Here is a 23797-nt window from a genome sequence, read left to right on the forward strand (position 1 = left end):
GGTCAGAGATTCAGTGTTGCCCTAAGGAAGGCGAGTCCAAGTATACTGGATGGCATGATAACAAAAGGCAACCATGGATCTACTCTCTGGGTGGATCGTTATATAGAGGAAAATTGCAGAGCAGAGATTTATAAATGTAAAGTATGTCGCGGTCTGTGGGATACAGGACAATATAGTCGCTGGATTTGATTCTAGCAGAAATAAGGATAACACTAGAGAGTTTACAGCACAGAGATCTTAGAGAAATCATTAGTTGTCCTTTCCTGGCTCCCACACAGGGAGTATTGGATTGTTACAGGGGTTACTTGTCTGGATTATAATTCCCTGTAACAGTGGCAATCCCTGTTCCTGCTTTGCATTGCAACTGATATTGGTGAATTCTGGGTAGTAGTTTGGATTGGCCAACTTCAATTTAGATGGGCTCTGCATCCTGAATACATCCCACATCGTTATTGTGCATGACCATAAGCAGTAAGGGACCTGGGATAACGATTCAGTGAGATCTAGAGACATACTTTCCTTTGGGTCTGAATCTTGGGACGGGACCCCCTGAAGTGTACCTGACACAGCCTTGGTGATACTGCCAGAGATGTCCAGGAATACTCTGTCTGAAGTGTAAGAGATAACGTATATCAGTTTGCAAAGGAGGTCTAGCCTGAAAAACTGACCACTGCAGAAGGATTTAGCAAGAAAGCATGCTTGTCCGTGATAGGACCTAAGGTGATTAATACTGGTTCAGTAACATGGTGTGCGACTGGAGTGTTGGAAATACCCACTGTATTAATCATAGTACATGACAGAGGGACAACTGGACAAAAATCGGATTAGGCAGACTTTCTATCCCATATCTACCACACATGAAATGGATTGCCCTTTAATTGTACACTTTGCATAGGGACTTTCCTGGTCTATATGTATCAATAGACTCATGATGAGTTTTCCTCTTGGGCTGTCCAGGTGCCGATCATCTGGGGCTGCAGGCCATACATTGCTCGGGGTAAATCATGGCACATCCGGGTTAGGGAATCGGGTGGATTTAGGAGTAGGGGGTGAAAAGTTCCTTTGGGGCCTGTTAGGGAACTCATTTTTCCAGTGACCCTCCTGCTTACAATAATTACAGGCTGTGAGGCTCACAAATCTGCTACTCTGGGGATCCTGTACGACACCTTGCCCTCTCCCTCGGATGCTTATTTTCCACATCCTCTGGGCAACCCATTTCCCCTTTTGTTCCCGTTAGGGCCTTAAAAGGGATGAAACCCCTCCTCTATGCATTCCCAGGTAAACTAGCAGCAGGGGCATCACGTCTCACTCAAACCTTACCATCCAATCCTAACATGAAAACACTCAGTCCACATCCTGCTCCCATGCACGTCCAACTCACAGAACCTCAACACATCCCTCTTATCACTACCCACATGCCACCTCCAAAACACACATGCAACCTCATGCTCATCAGTGCTCATTCTCTAGTACCAAATGCAGTAGACATTGCTGACCTCATCACCACCCAACTTCGATGCACATTTTATCACAGAGACCTGTTTCACCCCCACCTCCTCACACATCCTGAATGTACTACTCCTGACAGGTTACAGCATGCAACTCAACAGTGCTACAACTGTTAACAAAATATGGGTGATTCGAGGCCAAACTGTAAAGACAATTATAAAATTAATTGGAACGCAAAATACTATTTTGACTTGTGAGCGTGTTGCAACCCAGTTTTATGTGCAGGATTGTGCATTCTTGCCAGCTGGTAGCTACTGAAGACCCTCTTGACCTCCCCCAAACCCAGGGCAGAGTTTACAAATATAAAGTACTCTCAGGACGGGGTTGGACAGAACACCCAATTCTGGGACAGTCCCGACAAAGACTGGAAGTCTGGTCACTCTAAATAAGAGTCATTTTGGGAGGTGGATGAGAGAGAGAGAGACTAGGGGAGGGACCTCAACTCAGTGCACAGACTCAAAAGGGAGAAGGGGAGAGAAGGTGAAAGGAAAGAGAAAATACATTGCATACTACAGACATCGTGGCCCCCGAGAGAGAGGGGGTGGAAAGACAGGGAGGGAGTGTGAGACAGGGACAGTCTCAGAGAGAAACACAGAGATAGGGAGAGACAGAGCGGTAAAGAGAGACAAGAACATAGAGAGCGACACAAAGAGCGACACACACAGGTAGACAGACACAGACATGAAGAGACAGAAACACACACAAGCGCACACACACTCTTTCTCTCATAAAAAAAAACAATGGCACAAAGCACTTGGGGCAGTTTGGTAATGAGAGAATTTCTTGCCATCAGAAGCTCAAGGGTCATGGGAAGTGCCTTATTTCTTGTTTTATTCCAAGGTAACATGATTCATTGTATACACTGCCCGGGTTATACTTGGTCCTGTAAACTTGAAAAAGTGCTACAGAGGCAGGTGTGAGGAGGCTGGTGATGAACCCAAGTGTCTAACCTGTGAGAGATCAAGTAAAAGTGAGCAATATGTAAATACCAGCTCACCAGCAACAGTGATATAGGAGCAGAGATGAGGCAAGCCTTAAATGTTTTATACATTCCTGAAAAAAACACTGCTTTTGACAAGAAACAAACCAAAATCATGTCTGTATGGATGTTTCCGGGTTAGAGGAGTGCTGATCTCTAAGAACTAGAAATCCAATACACAGTCACAAACCCTTCCCACACCCAAGACAGAATTCTGTCCCCAACCACCCCCTCCTCTGGTGGCTTCACAAATAAAGAATGACAAAGTGGGTAGAAAAAAAGAGAATAACCCATGTGGAAATGACATCACAACTCAAATGTAACTATGAAACATTGAGATGAAACTGCAGTGACAATACTCACTGTATCATTAGGCGCAGAAAGGCGTCAGACATTTTAGACATTGGTTCTTTTAACCCTATTCAAAACATGTCCCTGTTGCTGCTTATAGCTTTCAATATTGTATGAAATGAATGAAACCATGCAATCGCTTATGTTCAATCAAAAGAATATTTATTTATTGGCTCGTTATTGGTTTGTTTGAATTTCACATATTGGCATTAAACATCCAGCATAGGAAAGCAGGGTAATGTTAATCATTTTTTAATAAATCGTATATACCAGGATAGAATAATAGTTAGAAGAGGATGAATTTGTCATCTCTAGCTTCTTTCATACTGCTCCGCAGACTTCTCTCAATTATTGTTATCTTTTATTCATTTCCCCCCAAACATTGTCAATGAAACGGAAACTCTGGTCTCCCTGAAGAGGGAACACGTGAAGTAAATGTTTTGGAAAATTGATTTGATCAGGACGCCATGTTTTCTCTTTGATGGAGAGCCTCCTCTCGCGGAATGGCAAGGCATGTTCTCCCAGGATGGGACACCCACCTCCGTCGCCATGGACACCAAGTTTACTCATCATGGACGCCTTGTACTCTGCGGAGGAATATTAAAGACAAAATGCAACCATTTTAGGATCAGTGAAGCAATGGCAGGAACACATCTTTATACTTTAACTACTTTTAGAATATTTCCATTCTAGTTCTGCATGTTAAGAAGAGCCTTGCCTTAAAAATATAAATGTATGTTTCTTGTGAATGAGGATAGTCAGTGCTCTAATACTTTGCTTATGCACACTATGGAATTGCGTTCCAATCCATTCTAGGCAAAATGGGTTGCAAATGCATTTCCTGCAACACCAGTACATCCAAGATTTTATAAGATACTTCGATAATCACATCTCATTGGCCACCTGGATAACGGAGATGACGTCCCGAGCTTCTTTGGAACGATGAACATACAGATATCCAGAGTAAGGACTGCATTATAAATCAACATGTGGAAAATTCTTGCAAGCTACTGCCCCAGGCGATTCTGCATAATTTGCATGGTTTTATAACAGAATACGGGGACTTCAGCTAACTGTCTATTGAGATAAAGACATAAAAGATGTCTGAGAATATCATGTGACCTCTTCAGCGTATCTGGAATTGAGCTTGCCCACTCTAGTGTAGCGGCTCAGACATTGAGATCGACACAGGAAAGTTTCATTTCAGGAGCGTCACAGAAGTGCGCACGTTGGAATGAAGGAAAGAGAAAGATGGCTGTGGATTGACATGAGGAACAGGGATGCAGATATCACTACTTGTTTCACGAGATGCAATGAGCACATTCACACGAGAATGGGGTGTTCACTCTGTGCTTAAGCTACAAGGGTGAATTCTATAGTCTTTGGCATTTTTGAATTACAGACATGGCTATGACCAAATTAAGAAATTTTGAAAGTTAGAATATATCAAAAAACATGTCTCTTTCTGGTTTTGTATCTGGCTATTTTGATGTTAATAGAGATTTGGCTGATGGTTTAGTGGTGTGGGATGCATTTAAGGCCTCGGCTAGGGGAGAACTGATGAATTGGACAGCTAGAGAGAGGAAAGAAGGAGAAGCGAAAATGAGAGCTTTTGAGCTTGAACTGGGGAAATCGCAGTCAATTTATGCACATACTGGATCTGTGAAAGATCGTTTAAAAATGAACAAAGTGTGAGCAATTACGGCTAAAATCTGAGATTCAAGCTGACCGTGTAACATTTTATACTAAACAATGTTTTTGGGAGAAAGGGGATTGTGGGGGTAAATTACTTGCAAATAGATTGAAAAGTTTGTGTGAGCAGTACTTTGTACAAAAAGTTAAAAATGAATCTGGTAGAATTGTTGTTAAAAAAAAAGAAATTAGTGAATGTTTTCGTAGTTATTATGAATCTTTGTATACTGAAGAACATGATCTGTTGGAAAGTGACTTGGTAGAATTCTTTGACAAGATTGAGGTTCCTTGTCTGTCTGATGAAGCCAGGGCGTTTCTAGATGCTCCAATATTGATAGAGGAGGTGAAAGAGGCTATTAAAAACTTAAAATCAGGGAAATCGCCTGGCCCAGATGGATTAACGACTTGAGTTTTATCAAACTTTTACTGAGCAATTGGCATTGGCGTTATGTGCACTCTACAATTGGTTTCTTAAAGAGGGTACCTTATGTCCCTCAATGAGAGAGGCAGTGATTACAGGGATTCCCAAAGATGGGAAAGATGCATCGTTGCAATTATCGCCCTATATCGCTTTTGAATGTGGATGCGAAGGTGTTTACAAAAATGTTGACTTCCAGGCTGGATAAGCATATTGGAACGTTAATTGATAAAACTCAAGTGGGTTTTATGAAGCAACGTAATGGATATGATAATATTAGAACCCTCTTAGATATTTTAAATTTGTCACCAATGGGATCGGATGATTTACTTTTTATATTTCTAGACGCCAAGAAGGCATTTGATAGTGTGGCTTGGGCTTTTTTAAATTTTACTTTGGTAAAAAAAAGGGTTTTGGTCCCTTATTCATAAATGCGGTTGGGGCGTTACAGTCAGGTATCAGTGCCAGGGTCTGGGTAAATGGGGTTCTTTTGTCTTCATTTAGATGGTACACGTCAGGGGTGTCCCTTATCGCCTTATTTGTTTAACCTGGCTCTTGAACCGTTTTTAATATATATTGGGCAATCATACTGTCTAACAGGCTTTAAAATTGGCGAGGTTAAAGTTAAGATTCTAGCTTATGCAGACGATGTAGTAATTGTTCTTGATAATCCTGATGTAGGGGGTGACATTTTAAAGAATATGATAACTGAGTTTGGCAGGCTTTCAGGTTACAAAATGAATTGGGAGAAAACGGTCTTATTCCCGGTACGAGATACTCCGGTGCGTAGGCAATTATTAAATTGGAATTGTAAATGGGAAAATTCTCAGGTGAAATATTTAGGAGTATTTTTGTCCAGGGACATAAAAAAAATGGCTGGGTTCAATATTGATAAGGTTTTGGAAAAAATAAGAAATACTGTTTATAAATGGAGTAGGCTCTCGCTATCCATCTGGACTAAGGTTAACACTATCAAAATGGTGCTCTTACCTAAAGTTCTATATATTATTCAGTCTCTACCTCTAAAATTCACAAAAAAAGTTCTGGGTCGTGTGGATCAGGTTTTTCCAAGAGTTCATATGGGGAGTTGGGAAGAAACCTAAGATACCCCGATATTTGATGATTAGGAGTGTACAGGATGGGGGTTTTGGTTACCCCATCATTGAAAGTTACTATAAAGGTTTCTTGGTTAGAAAATCCATTCCCTATTTCTCGATGAGTGAGGCAGAGATTCCATTATGGGCTCAGATGGAAGAGTTTGTAATGAGACCCTTCCGAATTGAATCTTTTTTCTCTCTTGTAGATGCAATCACATCGCTGACTGTGGGTGGGGGTCCGGGGCTCTATTTATATGAGGAGGCCTCCATTTGGCAGAATCCGGGGTTGCAGATCGATAATAAGATGATATGTTGGAGAAGTTGGATGAATAAAGGTATATTGCTTATAAAGGATGTCTGGGGCGAGGAGGATATGTTGTCATTTGAGATTCTGAAAGTGAAGTTTGCACTCCATGATAGGGAGCTGAGGAGGTTTAACTTGTTGAAAGGTTTGATATCTGAGAGGTTATTAATGCTTGATGGTCCTTTGTTGCCAATACCGGAAAGGTGCAGTTTTATTGTAGTTGCGCCTCGTGAAGTGTCTAGTTATTTAAAGTTGTTTCCAGAGGAGGAAAGGATTAGATATTCATGGAATGCTCTGCGCCTTGAATGGTGTGATGAATTGGGTGAGGATATTTCTATGAAAAATTGGGAAGGTTTATGGAAAGTCCGAGTTAGGATGAAGATTGATCTGAATCTACGGTATGTTCAGCAGAGGATTCTAGGACGGCTTTTTTGGACTCTGGTTAGAATGCATAGATTAGGTTTGAGAGAAGATAATCAATGCTGGAGTTGTTCTAAGGAAGAAGGTACTATGCTTCATATGTTAGGGGATTGTATGAGGGTTAGAGATTTTTGGAATGATAGAGATAACTTGGTTTGGAACATATATTTTCCTAGGACAGCGTTGTCCGTGCTTTTGAAATCACCAATTGACACACGTCATTTGAGTTATGTGACTCTGTGTTGGGTTACCAAAGTAGTTCTGGTGGCGACACAGCAAATTTTGCGCCTCTGGTAGAAGAGGAAAAATCCATGTATTGATGAATGGTTGTTACAAGTGCAGTTACTTTCACGGTTTGAAAAGATTAAATATGGAGCTTTAAATAGAGAAGAATTTTATAAGGAGCAATGGGAAGCTTTTAATGAACTCTACGCTTGAAATGAGTTTTAACAGATCCTGGTTTGGTTTACAGTCAAATTTAGAGTGGTTAATCTGGGGAGTGTTTTTTGTTTCGTTTTGTCTTGTATTGTGTTTTGTGTTTCTTTTCGTATTTGACTTCTCGATCTTATTTTTTGGCTTTGTGTCATTTCAAATTGTATGTTATATTTTATTGGGGATGCTTGAATCATTTTACATATTGATTCTACTTATATCAAAATGACTTAATGATGTATGGTCTTATTTGTATTTCTATTATTTCTCATATATATTGTTTTGGAATGATGTATTCTTTTGATAATTTTAAATAAAGTTGTCACAAAAAAAAAAAACATGTAAATGATGTACATAGGTTTTCTTTAAGCCGCCGGAAGATGGTTAAGAGGACCGAAACATGTACCCGGAGTGGCATGATATACTATGGTCACCATTAAGGAGTTTTTTTATTTTTATTTATTGAATGGGCTTAAATTAATGGATCATCAAATCAAAGATGATAAAATGAACAGCTGGATGAATAGACCGGAACATCAGGCTAAGAGTGTTCGCCCCCTATGCTAGGGTACTCTATGCATAACGTGTACCCCATATGTGATTTCTTTAGGGAAAGTGCACATAGGTGTGCCAGGCATTGCTGGGTTTGCATGGCATGCACATGTACAGGCTTTACAGCTAGACTATCCCCCCTGCATCAGAGGTACTACGGTCCAGATGTTGCTGTTAGATCGATGATTTATCCAACATTGAACAGATTGACAAAAACGCCTTTAAACAACCATAGACACCGGAGACAGACTAGATTAAAAACCAATGTAACCCTTAGTACCTGGATATAAACACGAAAAGAGGGGTCTTGATTTGCTGCAACGTATATGGCATACATTACTTGCCAGAATTGTATTTCTGATGCTTGTATCTGCTTAGATTCACATGCTTTGGCTAGGCCGTCATCTAGTGGCTATTGTGGACTATTTCATGACTTGTTTTCGAAGTTCGAAAAGGGACATCGACAGGGAGCGTCTGTAATACTATTACTTCGGTGCGAGCATATGTCAAACCGTGATAGTCAGGGGTTTTAGGCATGGTAACTTATGCTCAGCGTCTGTTTATTCTTCGAGTCATGCGCCGAACCTGAGGGTCTAGGCGCAGTGTACTTCTGACGCATCGAGTCAGTAGCACTGGAAATGCTGTTTGGTACCGGGGGGTCAAGATTTGACGGTTTTGTTGAGGTGTGGCTGGGGGTTGTGTGTTTAACGTGCTTGTGTGTACCCCGTGTTTGTGTCCGAGTGCTTTTGTCACCATGTGTTGCCTCCACAGCAGAGCGCTGAGCTGGGGACCAGCATGCAGGAGTCTGCCGACTCCTACACTGTGTCTTCGGCATCACTAAAGGCGCCGTAGCTGCCTGTTCTCCCTCTGACTCCTCTGCTCTGGTGGGGAAATATGACCAGGCTTCAGCCTGCATGCTAAGCCAAAAACAAGTAATACAATACTCTGCACTAACCACTAGATGTCAGCCTATTGCAGAGAATCCTACGGATCACCAACTAAAACCCTATATAGAGTCTTGTCCCAGGTGGCCAGGAGGGCAGCTGCTTCTTGATCCCAATCCTGGGTGTGTTGCACTGTGGGAGGATCACCTGGGTGGTGACCAGGCCTAGGGAAGTGGGGAGATTGTGCAGGGTGAGACACAGTATTTTTCCTTTGAGAGGAACATTAGTGATCCAGACAGAGGAGTAATTGGCCCATTGCCATTTTTATACATCTCGATCGTCTATTGAAGATTGTAAGGAACTCATGGTGGCAACAGTAAAGACAGACACAAGTGAATATGCTTCAAGGGTGTTTATTTTAACAGTATGCAGGTTGGAAAAACACCTAATCTAGCCTAAAGCTAAAATGGGAGCAAGCTTCGACCATCAAATTAATAATAAGGCAGTCCTTGTGGAGTATGGTCAAAATAAAAGGGCCTATACTACACAACCTATTGCCAGTCCTTACAACTAATATAGAAAGAGTGTGGGATAAGAGCTACAATAAAGAAAAGAAGTGTTCTCAAATGATAGTCAGGATGTGCTAGCCAGGGGTCCCCCTTCCCCATGTTTTGAGCACAGGCTAAGGTGGCACTTCTGAGCACAGCACAAACTCGAGCCTTCCCCAGCACGAGTTGACAGTTCTGCTTTCAAGCTATCAGGCTTTTCCAATGGTCTCTCGGCACAAAAGCCCCCTTCGTTGGAGGACCTGATGTATTGCACAAACTTAAAGTTCATTTCAAACGATCGTTAGGGAGATAGTGGTTCACCCCCGAGTCCCCCTCTTCCATGCGCAGATGTCTCTCGATTTTCAGCCTCCCTCAGTCTGGTTCACTGTGGCTATTGCTTTACTCATTTTCTCCTTTAATATTCTCCAGTCTTTTAGGTGACGACCTATGGATCTCCCTCGGCCGGGCTCAGATCCCTTCTTGACTGTTCTCCTCCCTCTGTCGGGACAACACTTGTTCCTGTTGTATTCACAGGTCTTAATGTCTTTTTAAACAACACTCAGTGGATATTTAATCGCTTCCCTCAGCCGGGTTCACTACGGCCAATCACACAAGAGTTCCTTCTACCTTCTTTCTACTTTGCTGGTCAAAGACTTTCGACTGTACAGAAGATTTTACAAGACCTCCGTGTGACCACTTTGACCCCTCTGGTTAAAGCCCTCTTAAGGATACGCAGAAACTGCACACAGAAAGAAGACTTTCAAACGTATGCAGAGACCCTATCTGTGAGACTGAAAGACAGGGTGTATCCTAAAAGACTTTTAAATCAATCCATGAAGAGAGCCTTGAACATGAATAGAGAACAGCTCATTCAAATAAGAGAGGAAGAACCCAACAAAGGAGAGGACCGGCTCACATGTGCCGTGACACATGGCAAACACACTGCAGCAATCAAAAGAATAGTGCAGAAACACTGGCACATTGCCAAACTAAACCTCCTGGAGGATGAACCTCCCAGATTTGCCTATAAGAGGGCTAAAAACCTGAAAGAACACCTTACACACTCATTATTTCAGGCAGAACCATCCCGCACAGGACAGAGAACATTACGACCCATACAAGGACATTATCCATGTGGTAACTGTGTGGCTTGTCATTTTACCATGAAAATGAGATCTTTCAAGATCGGACAAATGAACTGGATTCTAAAGGACTTCACGAACTGCAAAAGTGCCCAAGTGATTTACTGTATTGAATGTCCATGTGGTCTTATATATGTCGGACAGACAATGAGATCTGTCCAATTGAGAATCTCCGAGCACAGATCTAAGATCAGGTGCAAAACACTGACATCACCACTGGTCCCACACTTCTTAGAGGCTAGACATACGCCCAATGATATTAAGTGGTGGGTTCTATAAAAAGTCAAAGGAGGACCGGATCTTACACATAGCTTACTGCATAAGGAATCGCGGTGGATACACCGTTTAAATACATACCACCAAGGACTCAATGAAGTCTTCCATCCGGTCACTTAGCTAATAGCCACAGAGTACACAGGGAAATTGAGCTCCCACACACAAATTCTTGCACACAAAGGCACGAGTTATTTGCCCACCAACAATAGGAGAGGACACATATACCAGCCCCTCCCTTTCTCCCCGTAACCGGAGGTTCCACATTTAGTCTCTTTACAGCTAGTCAATAGAGCTCTAATGTGGCATTCTCACCGGTCCACTTGCATCTACCGTTATTGCTTCCCTCAGGTAACCTGCTACCTCGGATAAGCAGGATGCGAGTCAACCACGAAGCATTGGCAACCACAATAATCAAAGCTACCACTTAGCTCCCAGGCAGCAATCACAGTGCCATAGGCGCTCACAATGCCCACCTGCGAGTTGCACACACCCGCAGCGCCCAGCAACAAGTGTTCACCGCCCTGGACTACAACTCCCAATGAGTACTGAAGTCCTTTCGCCACCAGGGCCCTCGGGGACACGTGCCCCAATCAGACACGCGTTCCCAGTTCTCATGGCAACGAACGCCGCGTACACATACGTGGCTTTCGTTTACATGACAACGCAAACCGCTCAGCAACACCATAGCTGACGGCCTGAGACAGAGACACGGAAAGGCTTTGTTCCCCACGCGAACAAGTTACTGCCACGGACAAACAAGTAAGTGATATGCCCGCGGCAGTCTCTATGCTCACGACCACCAAGAGGCAACATGTAACGAAGCACTCTCACGGGACTAACACTTCCATGCTGAGTTCTGCGTTGTCCTTCTGCTGCAATAAGCGATGCACACGCTCACGGGGCAGATGCACGTGTCCTCCTGGTCACCTCGCCGTTTCACTATACCCCGTCATAACTTGTAATTAGCTGAACACGCTCCGCAGTAGTATGCGCCAAGGAGACCCACACTCCCGAACTTAAGCACTGCCGCCATCTACTATATTATTTGCCAGACTACCACTAGCTGACAAACTTTTTTATATATATTCATATATACACATACCTTTTCTTTCAGGCCTATGCAGATGCGAGTATCAATCCCGGGAAAATCAAGAACCCCCTCACAAGACGCACATACAGCGCCAGTGCCATTTTTTGGACCTTAACGGCCAGCATATCGGATCAACCCCCGCACAAGGGCACAATTGTTGACTTGGGAACAGGCATGTCCTTTATGTGCACAATGGCTTCTAGTTACCTACACGCAGAAATCAGTGTTATACTAGGTGTTGACCAGCATTCCTCTTTCATTGTTCTTTTTCTTCTCTTTCTTTTTCTTTCTTGCTACCCCCTTGGTCCCCTACAGATCCACACCAATCTTAACCAGAACCAAGGAAGGGATTACGGACATCTCAGTCCAGACCACTAGTGCCTACATTAGGCATAGCAGTAACTCCACAGGAAGACAAGGGGTGTCTCGCCTCTCCAGTCCACTCTACAACCCAGACCTTGGGATTAGCTCAAAGGCAGGTAAAACTACTGTCATTTGAGCAGAGAAATATTTGTTTAAGTGTCAGTATTATTCTGACAGGTAATGTGAGGGATTACCTCAACCTTATTTTTTGTTTTTTCCACACCTACACAGGGTCCCAAAACAATACGCCCTGACGAAGGCGGATGCATGCGTGAGCTGCAAGACCGCCGAAACGTTAACAGCTGGGACATTCCCACCCAGCACCACGTTTCGCCCCCCCGTATTTTTCGTTGGATTATATTTAGACACACACTTGTTGTAATTTTAACTTTTGTCAAGTTGTTCTAATGTTTTGAAACAATTCTATTATGTTTCTCTTATTTTTCTTGCACAATGAATCATGAAATTGAATGATCTCTGTCATGTGTATCCATGTACTATACCTTGAAGCAATCAATATAAAGTTTTTTAGAAAATGTACAAATGTGTTGAACTAAATTACTTCTCCGAATGAGTACTTGATTTATGATTTTGAACCCTTCAATGATTATAGGTCAATACAGGATTGTGGTTTTCTCCCTCCAACCAGCTCAATCTCACTAAAACGAGGACAAATGCCAGCATTAGTGAATTGGGACAATTTACAGCACTCTCGAAAAGAAATTGTCGTTTGTTTGCTCCCCCAGAATTTACTTTAAATCAGATTGAACCAAGGGGGTAGGGTACACTTATGGTTTATAAAGCCCTCCTAAAACCTTCTGGTATAGGTAGTTCCAAAAGTACGGGATTCACCAGTGTCTCGAGTGAGCATTCACGTGGTGCTGGACCCCTCTTGTAGCTGGTTTTCCCTTAACGTTAAATGTTCTTTGAACTTCCCTTCTTTAGCCACTGCAACTTTCATTCAACACAGTTCGGTTTCTTATTTGCTCTCCTCTCGACTCACCGACTGCGATGGACTGCTTGGCTTCTTTGGCATCCAGAGTCAAGGACGGTACCATGGTAGCAGGCCCCTCCCTCTGTCCTGCTTATCTGAGTAGGTAGGCTCCGTGTACCGTTGACATCTGCCGCCACACACGTTAACTAGTTTCTGCGGCCTTACAGTTCTGTGGAGGGAGGTTTTGCGTGTCTGAATTGGAAAGGGCAAGGTCGCTTCTCTCTTTGTTGCCCATTCGATGTTCGCCGCCTTTCTCCTCCTCTTGAATTACTGTGCTGGATTAGCCGTTTCATCGTGCGGTCGCTCTTGCTCGTACTGTGCTCTTGTGCTCCACATTTTATCCCTTTGGGGAAGGGAAAGGGCCATCGGGTGTGTGTGTGTTTCTGGTCAATTGCCTGACTTTGCCTGACCCTCGTGTTGGGACATGTTAGATAAATGGCTCTGGTGTAAGTCCATTGTCTTTCGTAGTGTGTGAAAGAGTTTGTGTCAGAAAAGGGGGTGGGGGCAGCGTTTCGGGACATCCTATGTGATAGGATGGAGAAAGGTGCTGAAGGAAGGGGATACCGCATTTCACCCATCGGTGTCCCACTCCCCGAGGACCCCCCATCCAGGCGATCCTCACTCACTGGTCCACCCCCAGGAACTGGATCCAATAACGATGGCTGTGTCCTGGCCACCTGGATGACAGATCCCAGGGACTAGCTAGGGAGACAACTTCGTGTTGAACCCAAGCCCATCTGAGGGGCATAAAAGGCTGCAGCTTTTCTGCCCCTTCTGTTCCCCAAAGGACTAAATCCCATAATTCTTCTCTTCATAATATCTGGGGAAGAAAGTCCATTTAAATCCATGTGAAGAATTATAGAAATTGAATTTTCTAAAAATAAAGTAGAAGTCCCAGAATCTCTCAGGGACTGAGAAGAAGAGGGCTGAAGAGGCACGCAGGAGTCCATTTCAGGCAGGCAAGCCTAATGGTTCTAAACAAGGTTAGGGAATTAGTCTTGAGGGCCTGTACCTGAAACCAATTAGCCCATCTGAGGGGCATGAAAGGCTGCAGTGGGGAGGACCAGTAGAAAGAAGCTGGGGCAGGAGCTGGAAGGTCGGCAGTAGCAGAAGTAGAAGTAGAAGAATCGGAGCATGCATTCAGCAGTTCACAAGGAAGTGTGACCACAACAGGGACGCTGGACTAGAGAGGGGGCAGATTTCACCTGTAGAGTTGGTCCTGTGCTCACAAACCTTGTATAGCTCTGATAACACTGGAAGGGAGTGCAAGCAAATGGCAGTCTTTCCAGGTGCGCCTTATTGCTGTGAATGCAGTGCAGAAGTTGCCATGGTTCCCAAGGCCCGTGTGCAGAAGCAAGCCGAGGGAAACTGATGAGTAGGAGTCTCTCCACTGATGAGGCCGGATCAGAGACACCTGTGCAGCAGAGTGGTGTGGATCCGGCGAGAGCCCGCAGAAGTAGCAGGAGAAGAAACAAAGTCGGGAAGCAGCAGCAGCCAGCACTCGTATTTAGGAGTCTGAAAGAGAAGCTCCCTACTTCCAAACAGAAGAATTTCCTTGCCAGTAACTGCAACCAGCTTTAATTGTACTTGTGCTGTCATCTAAGCGAGTGAATGTTAACCACATAATTGGGAAGTCTTTTTGTTAAGGGGAAAGCCACATGCGCTGATATAGAAAGTATAGTGACAGCCTTTCTTTCCCTAACATCAGTAACATCAGTATTACTTTGTTGCTGGGCGGTCGTGTGTCTCCAGTTAATACGCAGAACGTCGTTGGCAGCCTGACTGAAATAAAACAGACTTTTCTAAAGTGTTGCAAGCAACATTTTCAAAGCCTGCACATGAGACAATGTTTCCAATACCTTGGAGACTGAGTTCTGACCGAAAGATGGGAACGAGTCTCCCCTTTAAAGTGGCTGTTCGAGAGGGAAATTAAATGGTGTGAGCCTTATTTAATTTATAGATGAACATATATATCATGCAACACATTAAAAGCTGAAGAAGCAGTTGTAGAAAAAGTTGAGGCTCAAGCCAGAGCAAGTATTACCCAAGCCTATAGAGTGTAAAAACCTTCTCTCCACAGAATGATACACCACTGTTCTGAAGTTGTTATCCTTATCTGCCCTAAACATTGTGCTCCTATCTTTCATTTGTTTATTCGATACTGTGGTGCACGAGGTTAGGGCAAATTCAGCCTCTCTGAATGAAATTCGTACGCTTCTATTGGCTTCAAGAATACAGGCTTTCGAATCCCTGAATGACTTGTCCTCGGGCTGCGGTGCTAAGGTGGTGGCCCAGGTGCCAATCCTTTCACCCAATTTCCCTCAAAGGAGCTCTAAATCGCCCCATCCTGGTGACAAAGCCTCCATTATCATCATGGATAGTGAACCAACCACCTTGGCGAAACATCAGTTTTAGATCAACAAGAAAAAAAACAAAAATCATCAAGGGGTCCACCCGCCATAGGAACCAAGGGTTGAGGAAATTTCAGAGAACCCTATTTGGGATGTGAGTTTCCATTCTGGATATGGCAATTTCCAGAAACAGACAGCGCTCGACTTCTAAAAAAGGTGTTACTCGGTCGCGTCCTAAATCCTTAGTCCGGGAGTGTGGAAAAACTAAACCAGTGACCAAATTGATTCCTACCAACGGAGTGGAAAATGGACCATCTGTAATACACAATGGCACGGTCCGGCAGCCAGGACCGAGGAAAAAAAGGAAGGGAACTTTCGGAAATGCTCCTCAATTAGAGCAAAGGCAAGAGACCACTATGCCTATCGGGGGCATCTTGAAATCCTCAACAAATCCAGGTGGGCGCTCTCATTACATCCTTCGTTCTACTGCTAACTGCAATGAGAAAGAAGGACCCGCAAGCCTTTCAAAGGCTTGTAAATCTACATCTCATCCAAACACCGCAGCATCCTCTTTTAAGGATGATGCTTCTTCGGCAATATTCAGAATTGGTCAATCCCCATCTCACTGGGATTCTACGCAAGGGCGGCATGAGAACTTGGAAACTAGGCGAACTGATCCTGGTAAAGTTCATTTCTCAGCCAGCCCCCCAACTCCGCTGTACTTTGATTCAGTTCTCGGGATGACTTGTCTATTCCATTAAGTAGAAAGACTGCTGTCCCTCTTCTCTTCTATTCCGGAATTGTCGTCGATATCATCGTCAGATATTACATTTATTCATCTTTTTGACAGAAGTCAATTGGATAGATGTGAGGTTTACTTCCATTCAAAGTTGATAGAAACCCTGAAGGAGGACTTTTTGCTCAATGGATTTGATTGCAACTATAAACAACAGCGTGGCTATTCTGGAGGGTGCACACAAACACAATCTGTCGATAAAATGTCACTTTGAATATGATCGTCAGTGGCGCTCGCATAGACCATGGCCTGGCGCTGGTTGGGGATGGCTTGCAGACACCTTGCCACCCGTCCCAGCTGTCAGACCCGGATTCTAGGACTTCAATCTTATGCTGGAATACTCAGGGACATCACTCATTTTTACATGCGCATCACTCTTCTTCTTGGGTTGATGTTGATATCATAATGTTCCAAGAAACCTGGCTCTTAGAAATGCCACGTATTGACAGTCGAACGGCATGCATTACTTACCGTAATAGCATTTCTGATGATTGTATCTGCTTAGATTCACATGCTGTGCATATAGTCCGATATCCAGTGGTAACCACGGAGTATTGCATCTTGTCTTTCGGGGACGTCGGCATAAGCGGGTCTGTAACACTATCCCTATCGTGACGTGTAGTGTACCCTAAATCCCTCATGCGCCGAGGTCCCTCCGATTGTATTTTTTCTGCCATGAGGGAGCACAAGGCTATAGTGAGTGAGTACATAAAGAGAGAAAGTAGTACGACGTCTATGTTCCTTCCACCCCGAGCAGGGAGGTAGGGAGGGCGCATGTGAATCTAAGCAGATGCAATCATCAGAATGCTTTTACGGCAAAGTAATGCATGTCTTCTGATGTTTGTTAATCTGCTTAGAATCACATGCTGTGCATAGACTAGCGAGCAGTACCCGGAGTTGGAGGTGGGTTGTGAGAAGGAACAGTAGAGAAAAGATGTCTTCGTACTGCTTGTCTCACCTGAGAATCAGACCTAGAATGAGTGTCTAGACAATAGTGTTTTGTAAAGGTGTGTACAGAACTCCAGGTTGCCGCTTTGCAAATGGACTCTAGGGGAACATTTGCAATGAAAGCTATGGATGCCCCAGTGCCCCGAGTAGAATGTGCTCTAGGCTTGAAGGGCAGTTCTCTCTTAGCAAGAGTGTAACATAGTGTGATGCATTTGACAATCCACCATGAGATAGCTGATTTAGAGACAGGATCCCCCTCTCTACCAGCTGCCACTGACACGAAAAACTGGTTCGTTTTCCTCAGTGCTTTAGTTCTTTCCAGGTAGAACATGACTGCCCTGTGCACATCTAGTGTGTGTAGGCTTCTTTCGGCCATGCTAGTGGGATTCTGGAAAAAGGTAGGTAGTTCAATCGATTGGTTCACATGGAACTTCGAGATAAATGTAGGCGCAAATCTCGGATGAGTGCACAGAACTACCCTATCCCTGTGGACTGTAACAAAGGGGTCTAGCACAGAAAGGGCCAGTAGTTCGCTAACCCTTCTGATAGAAGTGACAGCCACTAGGAAGGCAGTCTTATAAGTAAGGTCTTTTAGACTTGCTTTATGCATTGGCTCAAAGATAGCTCCCATGAGCCTGGTTAAAACCACATTTAGATCCCATCCAGGAGCTGGGTGAGAAATGGGAGGATAAATACTCTTAACCCCTTCCATGAAGGACTTAATCACTAGTATTTTCCACCACAACACCTCTTGTTGTGATGTGGTGTAGGCTGAAAGAGCAGCCAGATGAACCTTCAGGGAATTGAAGACCAACCCTGTGTCCAACAAATGGGTTAGGTACAGCACAATGTGTATGGGTGAGTAATCGATGGGATTGACACCCTTGGTATTATACCAGATAACAAAACTTTTCCATTTGCTGGCATAGCAATAACGGGTGTTAGGTTTTCTGGCTTCCCTGAGTATGTCCATGCACCTCTGAGGGAGCTGTAGGTGTCCAAACTCTATGACCGGAGGAGCCAGGCTGCTAAATTCAGAGTTTGTGGGCATGGGTGTAGGGTCTACCCCCTGTCCTGAGACAACATGTTGTACGGGCAGGGTAGTTTTACTGGTGGGGAGAGGGTACATTTCCATTAGATGAGCGAACCAGGGTTGTCGGGCCCACATGGGGGCCAACAGTATCATGGTAACTGGTTCCTGGTGCATCTTGTGCACTATCTTGTTGAGAAGGGGAGATGGTGGAAAAGCGTAGACAAATTTCCCTGACCATGTTATCCAGAGACCGTTCCCCCTGGAGCGGTTCTGGCGGTACCTGGAGGGGTAGTCTTGGCATTGGGCGTTCTCCTGAGTCGCGAACAGGTCAATCTCTGGGAAGCCCCATTCTGCGAAGACGTTGGACACGATGTCTTCGTGCAGACGACATTCATATTCTATGGGCAGAGGGAAATCTCTGCTGAGCACGTCTGCCAGAAGATTGAGTTCCCCTGGAACATGTTGGGACAAAAGAAACATCTTGTGCCCACATCCAAATGTTTTGGGACAGCTTGAATAGCCCTGGAGAGTGAGTGTCCCCTGTGTTTGTTCAGGTAATACATGGCTGTAGTGCTGTCTGTTAGATTCAGCACTGTCTTCCCTTGTAGTTGCATCTGAAAAGCCTTTAATGCCTTGAACACCGCTACTAACTCCAGTAAGTTTATATGATTGGACGCTACTCGTGGGGAAAACACTCCATGCGCTGTCTGCTGAAGCAGGTGAGCACCCCACCCAGTGAGAGATGCGTCTGTCATGAGAGTGGCTTCCACGGCAGGGATGGTGAGGGTTTTGCCCTTCAGAAGGTTTTCCATTGACCACCACTGCAGAGAGAGAACAAGGGCTGGTGAGACAACTACCAGAACTTCCCATTGTCCGCTGGCCTGACACCACTGGCTGTTGAGCCACTCTTGCATGGGACGCATGCGCGAGCCGTGCGTGGGGAACCAAGTATATGCATGACGCCATCATTCCTAGCAAACGCACGGCTTTGCGCACCGTCGCCTCCCGACTGGCTAGATATTGAGGGATTTGAAAAAGCATGTTCTGAACCCTCTCGTTGGAGGGGAAGGTGAGGCCGTCTTTCGTCCGGATTAGAGCTCCCAGAAATAGTTTTATTTGACTGGGGCCTAAACTGGATTTTTTCTCGTTGATAGAGAAACCCAGACTGAACAGAAGGTCTACGATCTTTTGGGTGTACAAAAAACATGTCGCACGAGTCCCCTGTTATGAGCCAGTCGTCGAGGTAAGGGTAAACTGGGATGGACAGTCTGCGCAGGTGTGCTGCTGCAACTGCCAGGACTTTGGTAAACACCCTTGGCACCGAGGCGATGCCGAAGGGCAGCACTTTGAATTGGTAATGCCTGTCCTCTATCATGAACCTTAGATATTTCCTGTGCGCTGGCAACATTGAAATATGAAAGTATGCATCTTTCATGTCCAATCCTGCCATGTAGTCCCCGTTTCAACAGTGGGATCACCTCCTGTAGCGTTACCATTCGAAACCTCTGAGGTTTTATGAACTTGTTCGCTGGGCGCAAGTCTAAAACCGGGCGCATGGTGAGGTCCTTTTTGGGTATAAGGAAGTACACTGAATAAATACCCTTGTTTACCTGAAGAATAGGGACGGCCTCTATGGCGTCCTTTCCCAGCAGCGCTTCCACCTCTTGATTCAGGATCTCCAGATGGTCCAACGAGAGGCGCTGTGAGCGCGGTGGTCTGAATTGTGGAGGTCAGGCCAATTCCACGCAGTACCCATGGGCGACCGTTTTTATGACCCACTGGTCTGAATTTATCCCCTCCCATACCGTGAGGAAAGATGTTAAGCGCCCCCGACCGGGGTGACATGGGAGGGGACCTGGATCTGATGGTCATTTCTGACCAGAGGCTGCGGCTCCTCTAGGGTTGGGGCCTCTACCTCTGGCTTTGCCACGTCGCTGACCCCTTGGTGGGTAGTATGCAGGGCTTCCTGATGTTTGTCCAGCATTAAAGTTTCCCCGTGCTATAGTTGTTCTGACTGCACGGGACTGCCCTCGAAAGGACTGACGGGAAATTACCTCCACTCGGGGGTGGAAGGTTTTTGAGTAATTTGTTGCAGAGATTTAAGAGTCTCATGCTCTTTTTTGGCTGTTTCTAAGGCCTCATCGACCGCCTTCCCGAAGAGGTTAGTTTCTTCAATGGGTTTGTTGATGAGAGCGGCCTGTGTCTCAGGCTTAAAACCTGAGTTACGAAGCCAAGCGTGCCGCTTAAGAAAAGTGCCCTGGGCCGGAGACCTGCCTGCTGTTTCAGCCGTGTCCAGATTGTTTTTTATTACATTCTGGTTTACTTGTCTGCCTTCGGCCACAATGGTGAGAAGCTTGGACCGGACAGGTTCTGGGACCTCCTGGAGACCTTCCTGTACTAGGTTCCACTGAGCGTCAGCATAACTTGCCAGCAGCGTAGTGTTATTCGCTATGCGCGTGGTATATGCGGCAGCCGAGGTAACCTGCTTACCCAAGGCATACAACCTCTTGGATTCTCTATCCGGAGGCGCCTCCCCCGTAGCAAGGGGTACTCCTGTCCGTTTCCGGGTGGTAGTCACTACCAGGGAATCGGGGGTGGCATGCCCTTTAATGTATTGAGGGTCCGAAGGAGCTGGCCGAAATAATTTTTCTACTCTTGGGTTCACTGCACGGGTCTGAGCTAGTGACACCAGGGAGGGGGCCCATCTTCTTTTAACAGAATTAAGGAGGGGAATGGCCTGGCTTGAGGGAGGTTTCTCCTTGAGAATTTCTTCTACAAAGTCCTGCTCAGGTACCGCCTCTTGAGCAGTGATTTGAAAGTGATCAGCTGCCTTCCTTAACATGGCATTGAAGGCCATTTGGTCGACTAAAGGCGAGGCCTGGCGAGCCGGGGTGGACGGAGGAGAATCCAGGCACAGAACATCAGTGTCCTGATCTTATTGGGAGAGCGTCCATGGATCCGTCCCCACTTGCTGGGTTTCTTCCCAATTGTCCGTGGCATCCGCCTGGTCCTCATTGTAGCCCTGCAGGAAGGAAGGTTCTTCATCTTCACTGTAAATGTCCGGATAAGTATCCATCTGAACGATGTCTTCATGATGGACGGGGACAGAGGGCTGATCTTCTTGGAAATGTGAAGCAGATTCAAGATTAGGTTCTCCACGAGATCTTTTCGGGGATGGATGTTCAGAAAAATGGATCATTTTTTCAAGACGATCCATACACCCTTCAAATTTCTCCCTTGTCCACTTAGAGGAACCAGAAGGGCGTACGGGTGGAAAAACGTTGTCTTCCGTCATTTGACGCCGAAATGTGTCACTCAGGGTGTTGGAAAGAGGCCCTTGACTGTCCTCATAGGTCTCGCGAGAATCGGGGCACCATGGCGTATCTATAGATTTGTCTGCGGCCTGCCCCATGTTTTTCAACGGAACAGGTATAAGCCCAACCGCCGAAGTAATTCTTGTGATACAGTGTTCGATTACCGCCGAGTCGGCGTGAGTTAGTGGGTTCGGAGGCCTATCGGTAGATTTACCGCCTACCGTGGCGTTAGAGGGCCTAGCGGTCGGTTTTTCGCCTTGAGGCCTAGTCGTAATTTTTGGGCCTACTGGCCCTTTCGGGACCGTTGGAGTGTGGAAATTCTGCGCTCCGACGTGTAAACCTGATTTAGGGGTAGCGCCCTTGTTTGTTTTGGAATGCCCAGTCGCAAAACGCTGCTGCGGAAGGCTGTTGATTTGAACGATCAGAGGAATCCGCAGAAATATTCGACAGCCCTGCTGGCGCTTTCACCTTTTTCGACGTACCCACCGAAATAGGTGGAGGGGTTGTGTGTTTAGTGTAATGCGTTCTTTGTACGCCCCTGTCGCCGGGTGTTGTCCCTGAAGCGAGGATAGTGTCAGACCTTGAAGGGTCGGGGATGGGCGTGGCGGACCTAGAAGTGTCCGCCTCGAGGTCTATCACATCCGCAACAGATGTTTGGTCATCAGAGGTGCTCCTGTCACTTTTTGGCGGGTGTGGCGTGGGGGGGAGGGTTTAAGAGGGTTCCGCCCACGACATACCGTACACGGCCCACCGCTTTACACAGCGCTCCTTAAGGATCTTAGGCCGATGGAGTTTACAAGCCGCACACCGCTTCTCATCGTGATCTAAGGGGACACAGGAGTTGCACGTCCTGTGTTTGTCCTTCCACGGGTATCGGACCCTACACTTAGGGCAGAACCTAAAAGGAGTCCTTTCCATAGCAAAAGGGAAAGATGACCAGACCTAGAGGGTAAAGAGGGGGGAAGAGGAAAGACATAACAAAATCTTAGGCGCCGAAATCCACCGCTCTAGACAAATCCCCCACAGTCGTCGTCGAAGTTGTTCCTGCCGTCGAAGTGACTTATCGGGAATAACCGACAAGGCGATTTAAGATAAACAATGTCTCTTATGTAAGAGCTCTGCTATAGGGCGACCAGTTATCTGGGCAGAAAAAAACAATCTGAGGGACCTCGGTGCGTGAGGGATTTTGGGTACACTACACATCACGATAAGGATAGTGTTACAGACATGCCTATGCCGATATCCCCTTTCGGTCCCCGAAAGACAAGATGCAATACTCCGCGGTTACCACTGGATGTCGGACCATATGCACAGCATGTGATTCTAGGCAGATTAACAAGCATCAGAAGGTTAATTACAAATCAGCTAGGAAAGGGAAATGAGGCCGACCTAAAAGAGGGCTGTTGACTGTTAGTTGTGGTCGCTCGATCAAGAACTGGTGTTGTAAATCAGAGGCCTTATTGGCAACAGAACTAATTGATAAATCCGGTCCAACTAAAATACATTTGTTGATTATCAACATCTATTTTAACTCATTTGCTCTCCAATTGAGGGGGTATTAGAGCACTTAGACAATCTACTCCAGGATTGTATCAGCTTACCATCTTAGTGGTAAGGGATCCAGAAATACACACGGTAGGGGCCTGGTCATTTTTGTTTTCAAGATGGGGATTCAGCCAAACGAGCTTACTTTTTAAATGGTCGCTGGGCAAAAACACCTACTTTAAAATACTTTTCCAGAATCAACACAAAGCTAATAGATACTCTTTAAAGATGCTTCTTACAGACTTCCTACACCCAGAGGTGACTTCACTAACCAGGACAGTAATGGCATTTATATATCACTAGTACATTTTGTGGATTCTGGGGTTTGTAGAAAGGAAAGGTTAAGGGAAGGAAAAAGGTTAAACAGGTTCTCAGAGCATGTGAGCACTTCAATCTTCCAATGAAGTCTAGATAAAAATATTTCCCAGCAATAATAGTTAAAACCCAAGTTATCACCTATGAGGGACAGGAAGTATCAAAGTCAAATGGACTAGAGGAGTCTGCAGGGAGCCAGGACAGCCAAAGTCAACTGGAGCAGTGTCTATGGAGCTGAGGCACTTCTTAGATAGCAAAAAGTCTTGCACAAAGTTAGAGAGTTTGTTGAAGAAAAAAATCACTGTAGGGTCACAAGCTGTTATACTTGTGAAGGGTAGAGCTGAAATCAACTCTAGCAAGGTAGCTACTGCAAGTCGCAACTGAGAAGAGCAAAGCTAAAGACACTGAGGTAAGTACCCCAAGTCAGAACAGTACCTTTGGTTA

The 23797-nt window shown here is 45.2% G+C and overlaps 1 protein-coding gene across 1 annotated transcript in view; it reads right to left on the reverse strand.

The window, feature by feature from the left end:
* Positions 1-2979: 2979 nt before the first annotated feature.
* LOC138521879 (E3 ubiquitin-protein ligase TRIM39-like) overlaps positions 2980-23797 on the reverse strand; it is a 121258-nt gene continuing 100440 nt past the window's right edge. The window contains exon 8 of the mRNA XM_069635041.1: positions 2980-3426. Coding sequence (XP_069491142.1) covers positions 3194-3426 — 233 coding nt within the window. The 3' untranslated portion in view covers positions 2980-3193. The remainder of the gene's footprint in view (positions 3427-23797) is intronic.

This window comes from Ambystoma mexicanum, chromosome 13 (genome assembly GCF_040938575.1).
Source record: "Ambystoma mexicanum isolate Mex_15411 chromosome 13, UKY_AmexF1_1, whole genome shotgun sequence".
NCBI lineage: Eukaryota > Metazoa > Chordata > Amphibia > Caudata > Ambystomatidae > Ambystoma > Ambystoma mexicanum.